The 8,992-nt window shown below is 39.0% G+C and overlaps 1 protein-coding gene across 2 annotated transcripts; it reads right to left on the minus strand.

Annotated features, from left to right (window-relative positions):
• Positions 1-617: 617 nt before the first annotated feature.
• LOC121759966 (lysine-specific demethylase 6B-like) lies at positions 618-5,060 on the minus strand. Of its 2 annotated transcripts, none has more exons than XM_042155552.1 (7): positions 4,549-5,060; positions 3,960-4,012; positions 3,820-3,865; positions 3,570-3,647; positions 3,144-3,251; positions 1,836-1,915; positions 618-1,186 (listed from the first exon to the last, which is right to left on the minus strand). In XM_042155552.1, exons 1-7 carry the CDS (start codon positions 5,020-5,022, stop codon positions 1,075-1,077), a joined length of 951 nt encoding a protein of 316 aa, XP_042011486.1. In that variant the 5' UTR covers positions 5,023-5,060; the 3' UTR covers positions 618-1,074. The 2 variants fall into 2 exon arrangements, with proteins under 2 accessions (XP_042011486.1, XP_042011485.1); XM_042155551.1 differs by having other exon boundaries at positions 3,144-3,254.
• Between the last annotated feature and the right edge of the window lie 3,932 nt (positions 5,061-8,992).

Raw genomic sequence — 8,992 nt, forward strand, 5'->3', positions numbered from 1 at the left:
GGCTAGATGCAATATTTCAAGTTCTGATGAGATGAATTTTAGAAGTTTGATGGTCAAAAGCCAATTAAATATGTTGACCTATTGATAGTATTACATTGTTCAAATGAAATTGTACTTAAATCTATTTTCTTGTTCGTCAATTTTAAGAACGGGGTAGAGGCAGTAATTCTTTTCTAATGAAAAATGTATAACATCAATCCCTTATCATTTCTCATTTCAAACTTACACTTCCCCCTATGTAAAATCTTCAATACGCAATAAGTTTTTATGAAACTTTATCACATGAAAACTTATAGAAAGTATTCTCTCAACATATTAATATTATAATCAAATTTAAGGACTGTTTCATATTCGACAGATTAAACGCCAGATTGCTTTAAGTAAGTACTACTATTACTATATTTTTCTCATTCAGAGAGCAACACGTTTTTCTTCTACTACAGAATTATTAGTTGAGAAAAGTATTTAAAAAATAAAAAAAGAATGCCACAGCCTGTAAAGGTACATCTCAAGTACACAATTGCAAAAGTCAAGTTCTCATTAATTTCGTTGAGTTTTCATCATTGGTGACAGCTACGACTGAATAATGCAACTGGGAAATAAGAAAACAAAGAAGATAGTAGAAAACAATTATACTATGGATACTTCGATGAGACATCATCAGAAATAAAACATTTATAGTATGAACACTACACACATAATAAGATAAGTCACTACTACAAGACGACCTTAACAAACAAATGCGTTACAACAGTTGCATACTGATTGATAATCTTTAGTTCATACTCTAGCCCTAGAATTCGCAACATCTAAGCTGGTTTCGGACTGCCTTGCTACAGACGACCGTTCATCCTACAAATGCTTTCGATTCTCACCACTCTACTTATTGAGATCGAACTATGTTAGGTCCAAAGAACTACAGAAATGCTTAAAGGTGCAAACACAACAAAGAGGGAATGCACATAATCAAAGAATATGAAATATGTGACGCTGATGTGATCCTGCATCTTACAAGGGTGCCATTCCTTTCAGAGGGAGTCAAGGGTATCTGGATGGCGAACATCGAAGCCTTTTTCAGTTTGGTGGACCAGAATCATTTTTGAAGTGTTGTTCTACCATTGGTGGCAAGAGAAGAGCAAGTCTAGTTTTGTATCTTGTAATTCGTTGAAGACGTTCTTCTCTCAGCCTGCAATGATTCACCAATATCATTGTGCCATTTACATAGAGGAAAACAATGTAAACAATCAGTGAAAAATGTCTGCATGAGCATGACCATATGTTAAAAATGAAAATGAGCAACTACACTTTTTAGCACTTGTAGTTGTATTCAATTTGAACATTATTTGACCAGTAGATTTACAGTGAAAAATTAGCCGGAAGTTATAATTTAGCACTAAATAAAAAGCGTGCCACATAGAGGCATTCAAAGCATTTGGTCGGCAAAAGTAGCACTGACAGTACTTATTGATGAAGCAACTCCAATTATTCTCAGACAAATATTTGATCTGAATTAGGTGGGTTAAACTAGTTAATATCCAGAAAGAAACTTTAATAATTGACTGTCAAGAAACATATCTTGAACCACATCCCAGCATGAGTTTCTTATTTACACTACAAATTGTATAAGAAGGGAATTTACAATGCATCATCAACTACTAAAAGGGCCACATATTGAATATCAATGGGTAGCCCATAATGTGCATGGGCAAACATACACATTGCACATGGATAGGAAAGATAACTAGCAAAATAAGTAGAAAAGCCACTACATATAAAATGCAGAAATATTGAATAGGATATCTCAGAACAAGACAAAAATAGAGGATGCATTTTACCGTGATCGAACCCTCTTTGCACGTTTAATGTGTCTCTGCAACAGTTCTTTCTCAGACAGATGCTCACAAGAGTCCTTATCCTGAAAATGAGTACCAGTAAATTTGCTTATTTCTCTGATTCCCAGGAAAGCATACATTACAGTCTTGAGCAGAGAAATTGGTGGTAATTATATACAATTATACAGAGATCTTCACTTTCTTACAAGACTAAGCTCCACATATCACAATACACAATTCATTTCACTTCTAAAAAACCTAATGTTTCCACAATGTTTAATATCACAGATATCCTATGCCTTGTAAATAAGGGAAAGAGGAGAAATCTCACAATTATAGTGGGGATAATCATAAAACGTTACGCGAACATCCATTTGGAACTTTCATAAATGTGAAAACTCGATCGTAACTCATTGTGCTAGAAGCAGAGTTTAGTGAGATGGGTTTTATGAGTGGCTAAACAAACTACTGCTATTATATTGCTGCAAGGTAACTTCTTGTCCCAACAGTGAGTAAGATGTTGACACTTGACACTAATCTTTTTACAAAAAAGGGTAGAAACTAGTATAGACAGCTTTAATGCATTTTCATACTTTGATGTTGAAATTCATACGTGAGTAGACTAATATGAACAAGCTTTTTCCTGCTAATTCTTAGTTCTGGACCCCGGCATTTTCATATTCTACATAAAACAGTTGACTGTTTCCCCAGAACAGGAACAGGTACGAGTGTATAGAGTAACAAGATAACCCTAACATACAGTTAAAAATAGTACATCAAATGAAGATCTCATCAAATTTCACAGTGCTTCCCTAAACTTACACACAGCTAAAAGACACTTATGTGAGTTAGAAAATAATTACCAATTAAAAATGAGAAGAATCAACATAATATTTTGTTCACCTCTGAGGAAAGAGGTACTTGTAAAATTGCATTCGACTTTTAAGGTCATTAAATATTTACAACACCGAGAAATCTACGTGGTTATAAATCGACAATGACCCACACCATTATATGCAATAATAATAGCATAGGAACAAAATAGGTAACACACCAAGTCATCAAGTTATATCATTACCAATGTACATATTTTTCGTACTTAAATTTGTCATCTTTCAAAGCTCATAACTTTACACAACGAAGAAAATTCATCTACAAAACCATTCCTTGAAAGCCACCACAAAATTTCCACACAATCACAATTTTTGGACAAATGCAATTATCTATAGATCATCATTATTTTAGCATTGGAGTATAATTGAAAAGAAATATTCATTTCTATGGTACAGTAGAAGCATTGTAATGACTAACCTCATCTTCCTCTTCTTTGTCTTTTGCTATTTTATCTGGTGAATTTGCATCTTGTGCTGGTATGGGCAAAGGTCTTGGAAGAGATTTCACAGTATCCAAATGCTGTGGCTGCTAAAGATGTGAACTATCAGGGAGAAGTGAAACTAAAGTTTTAATAAGCACTGGCTCAAAAATTTACCAGAGATTGACACTATTTATAAAGCTACCAATTATAAGAGCAAATAAAAAATGCTTTTGATTTACTTTCCTATTTTTGGAGCATGTATTTGGTTCTGGTAAAAAGGGAATACCCCTTACTTTCAGCAAATGAGAATACATAATTATCTACTCAAGATTGAGTATATACGGTTGACAAAACTGGAATTCTGAAATACAACAAGTCTAATATGGAAAACCTCTTTCAGAGCTTTGAAGGAGTATGCATACCTGTGTTTCTTCAGGAAAACTATTTCTCAACCATGACCGGCAGAGGGAATAAAGTGTAGCGTCTTCACGTATCCTAACCTGAAACAGATAAGAAAGACATTTCTCACCAACATGAATACTAGAATGGTTGAAAGGGAAAATAACAGAACAAAATAATGAAATTCACCAATCTGCTGCAAGAACAAATTGTCGTCTTCCACAATGAAGATGCATCAAATAAGGCTAAAATTTTCAAAATGATACAACTTACCTTCCTATCCCTTATTATTACAAAAGCATCATCTTTAGTTCTATCCCTGCAGAAGTGAAGAAAAAAAGTGCAGCCTTGAGGATTTATAGCACAAGAACAAGAAGACAAGAGGTGAAAGCTGAAATTACAACAAAATTTACCTTGAATCTTTATGTCCATTGTTATCAGATAACGAAGCAGAAGGAGAACCAACCTTTCAAAGTGAGAAAGTACAATGACAGAAAATTCAGAAGATTATATTACAATTTACAAATATAAAAGACCAATGTTATTGAAGCTTTTTCACCTAATTAAGCGTAACTGTTACTTAATAAATGATTAATCCCCTCAGCAGTTAATGAACTTCATAGACAACAACTGTCTAAAAACGTTCTGATAACCATTTAATTACCACAGTGCATGTAATATAAGAAAAGGCAACAATAGGTCACCAGAAAATCTTAATCAGAACATATAATCAGGTGTAAACAAGGCAAACTGTATAGGTGCCAATTCTTCTAGTGTTTGAGTAATGCATCAAATTGAGAAATTTTAGGTTTTATCGCCTTCAAACTCATTACAATGTTGGATCTATTTTCGGATGAAATTAAGTTATGGCAAAACTAATCTAATTCATTCCGAAATTCAGTGATTGTGCTCGATTCAAGACACATTCAGCAAGTTACAGCTCACAACAAATACATTCAAATCCCCGTATCAGAAACAAAAGAAAGAACAACAGTGAAGTACCTTTGTCTGATGTGAAGACGGAACAGGAATTCCTTTAACGACACCAGGCATTGCTCCGGCAGCAGCAGAATTACTAGGAGCCGAGCCCGCTAGCAAGTGCGGCAAGTGGTTCGGGCGCACAAAAACCGGATTGGCCTGACCCTGATCTAGATAGGGGAACATAAATGGGGGTCGCTGGGTAGAGCGGGTAGCTGGCAAAGCAACGGGGCGGGTGAGGAATCCGCGACCCGAAGAGGCAACTGGGTAGAGAAGCTGGGAGGGATCCTGAGGATGGGGGAGGGAATGAGGGGGGCGGGGGGCCAATTGGGGGTAATTAGGGTTGGGATTGGAAGGGAGCCGAGGCGGGGGTGGGGAGTAATGGAAGTGGTGGCGATTTGGGGGACGGGGAGGATTCTGAAATAGGGGTGCGGTTGTTGCTGTGGCGGCGGAGGAGGTGGAAGTATCCGGTGGCGGAGGAGGGGTGGAGGGGGCCATCGGTGGCGCGGTTTTTGTTTTTGTTTTTGATATTCAAATTTTAGGTGCATTCCAAGTTCAACACAATTATATTCTCAATCTCAGGTATATATGTCATATTCCGGTGTGGGCCCATATCCATATAGAATTGTGTTTCAAATTTGCCAAGGACTCTCTTCAAGGTGGTGTGACATCCACATGTTGTCGCCTCCCCACACCGCCAACGGATTTTTTTAGGGGGTGGTATGCCGGAAAAATTCTTTTTTTTGTAAAGATCTTTAATGGAATTCCATTTTAATGAAGAGGATTAGTTGAATTCCGTCTCAGGGAGTGACGCACAAGGGTTATGCGTCGTTAATAGAGAGACGCATAACCATTATGCGTCGCTAGCGAAAGACGCATAACCATTATGCGTCGTTAGTTAGTGACGCATAATGGTTATGCGTCGTCAGCTAACAACGCATAACCATTATGCGTCACTAACTAACGACGCATAATGGTTATGCGTCTTTCGCTAGCGACGCATAATGGTTATGCGTCGTCCGGCGCGTTTTAAAACGGGCAGAAGGTAGAAAGAGACAGAAACGAACGACGAAAAAGCAGCAGCCGAAACCAAGCGACGAATCCAAAGCAATTTCCGACGAATCCGAGCAATTTCCGGCGAATTTCCACCCTCTTTCAACCATATTCCGGTAATTGTTCTTCAATTTGGCTAAATACATCATTTAATGCTTAATTTGGGCAGATATTCCATAATTTAGTAAAAGTAGGGTTTATGAAGAAATTGATGGATTTTTGGTATATTTGTGTTGTTTTGTTGCATATAATTAGGGATTATGATGAAAGTAGGGGTTATGATGAAAAGTATGGAATTTTTGGTCGAATTTCGGTAATTTGTGTATTTCATATGGATATAATTTAGCAAATTTAGGGTTTATGATGAAATTGATGGATTTTTTGGTCGATTTTCTGTAATTTGGGTATTTCGTATGCATATAATTGAATGGGTAGAAGCAAATGATTAAGTTTTTGTAATTGCGCCTCTTTTGTTAGGTGATTTTCCGTAAATTGGGTATTTCATATGCATATATTGCGCCCCTAAGTTGCAATTTAGTTAGATTGTTGAGTTGTTATGAAAAAATTGAATCTTGGGTGAATATTTTGAAGTAGATGGCATCTGCAAGTTCCGAACAACAGTTATGCTATGGACCTGAGGATCCATCATTACTATTTCATCAGAACGAACACATTTCAGCCTCCTTGTTGGCGAATGACACAACAAATGTGTTGAGAAGTCGTAGGACGGAGAGTAAGGTTTGGGCATTGCCAATACATGAAAATGTGATGTATTGGCTTGATGTATGGGGGTTCAGAGGCGTGGTTGAATGTGGAAGACCAATGAGGATGGACAATGAGCTAATAACTGCCTTGATCGAGCGCTGGAGGCCTGAGACACACTGTTTCCACCTTCCAGTTGGTGAGGTTATTGTAACCTTACAGGATGTGCAAAGCCTGTGGGGTTTGAGAGCAGACGGTCGTGTTTTCACTGGCCGTGACTACCCTGTTGGATTTAAAGATTGGCCCAGCAAGTGTAGAGATTTGTTGGGATGGATACCTGACGCAGAAACAGAAACGAAGCACGGTGGTTTGTTGATGACGTCTCTGATCCACCAAGCGACGATGCCGTTAGGTGATGGGCTGCCTGAGTATGCATACATTCAAAGAGCCCGTATACATACTCTGATCAATTTATGGATCCTGTGGGGGAAGAAGAGGGTCGGGAAGAAGAGGGTCAGGAAGAAGAGGGTCCGGAAGAAGAGGGCGGGGAGGAACATGACGAAGTAATATTCCGACCACCGACCGCGGGATCCTCACGACCATCAAGTACGATTGGGAGGGCTATGCACAACGTATTCAGGGGATTTTCAACAAGGAAGAACAAAGGGAAAGCTCCGACAAAGTTCACGCCTCCATCTAGATAGATTTCGGTCATATGTCGGTATTTGTGTCTATTGAAACAGGTTGTGGTCATAAGTTGATTTTTGAACATTTTTTATGGGATGAAACATAAATTCTTCGGAATGTTTTCTATGGTGGAATGAACAATATTTAATTAATCCTCATAAGACAGGAAAAGTCATAAAATCCAAAAGAAAACACACTAATGATAGTCAACATAATAAAACATTATTCAGTGAAATTCGCCCGACCGGGCGTTTGGGAAACATAAAATCGCCCGACCGGGCGATAAATCTGGACTCAACAGTACGTAACAAAATTCACTCGGTGACGCATCATCACCAGGAATTCTACAAGAGATGTTTAGCTACCCAGGTTCATGACAAAAACCATGTTCAACACATAGGAATTCAACAAAAACATAAAATAAAGATACTAAGTACTCCTGTGAGATCGATTTATGGAATGAAGCTTCAATCTTCCGATGTGGACTCTTCAATCTTCAAATCTCTCTCTCCAAGGTGTTCTTGAGGGTGTGTGTGTATGTGGTAGGCGGTAGGTGGCGTGTGTCCTCGAACCCTAGGCTTTTTTCCCTCTTAATCCCTTCAAAAATAGCGTTTTCAGCTTTCAGACGCGTCAGACAGAAGTACCCGGCCGGGTAGAATTATTGCACTGGAAATTAACCCGGTCGGGTCTCCATTTTAGGCTCGTTGCTGGACTCTGGCTCTACCCGACCGGGTCGGATTATTGCACTGTAAATCCACCCGGCCGGGTCCTTCTTTTCGTGCCCCTGCTGCCTCTGAACACTTTATGCTCCATTTTCTCCTCTTTTCAGCTATCTTTCCTAGAACACTCAACAAAACATATAGACTCCAAAGGTATAATAATCGGTTAGATGAAGTCAATTTCGAGTGATAAAATTGACATTTAGCACTTCAACATTCCAATTACACCTATGAAAATATGAGTTTGTCAATACATAAACATAACATTCTTTTATATTCATCCTCGACGTCGTGCAAATATCTACCACGACTTTACTGAACGGCACCGGCTGAGCAATTTCTTCGGTCATGCCCCTCTATCCCGCAATTTCTGCAATGGCGGGGAGCTCTCGGTTCATCTTCTTCCTGGACATCCATTTGATTAAGTATCCTCCTTCTTCTAACTCGGCCACGCGTTCTAGGAATCAACTGCTGAGGGGTGATGCACAATTTCCATGAAGGTGCAACCCAATACTCTTCATGTCTTGGTGCATCAAATGAAACTTGAGTATAGTACTGTGATCTCCATGTACCTATGTAGTACTTCTCATCTATGAGGTCAATCATAACATGACCTCTGTCTCTAGCAACCGCACAAGCATGCGAACAAGGGATTCTCCACATCTGCCACTTACCACAACTGCAACTCGATTCCAAATACCTGACTATTTGAACATTGTTGCCCTTTGACACTCCTTTTTCTATTCTTCCTCGAGTTCGGACATGGTACTTCCCTGTATCTCGGTCAATTACAGTGATGTAATGTTTTCGCCCCTTTGAGTCATTCTTAGCAAGTCTGTCCCTCGCCCATGGGGTTAATTCACCTTCGGTGTGTTCTATTGTTGTCTTCTTTTCCACCCACCATTTTACCGTCCTTCAAAATGTCAAATCAACCAACGCTCTAATCGGCAACTCTCACACACCTCTCAAGACGTTATTGTAGCACTCCGACATGTTTGTTGTGGCCACCCCCCACCTAAGTCCATCATCGTAGCACAGTGACCAACACTCTTTTGTAATCCTATTCAGCATTCGAACCGCACCACTGTTGACATCATGTAGTGCTCGACGTCTTCTTGCAAATTTACGCTCCTGAGAACTGACCCCCAACTTCCATATAATGGCCTTCACATTGGGGCCCTTGTGCTTCTTCAACACATTTGCCCTCACATGAAGCAAACAAAATTTGTGGTGTATCTGCGGGGCCCTTGTCATGATTTCAGACTCCATTGCATTCAAGAGTCCTTTATGCCTATCTGATATAATGC

This window comes from Salvia splendens, chromosome 13 (genome assembly GCF_004379255.2).
Source record: "Salvia splendens isolate huo1 chromosome 13, SspV2, whole genome shotgun sequence".
In the NCBI taxonomy this organism is placed as follows: Eukaryota; Viridiplantae; Streptophyta; class Magnoliopsida; order Lamiales; family Lamiaceae; genus Salvia; species Salvia splendens.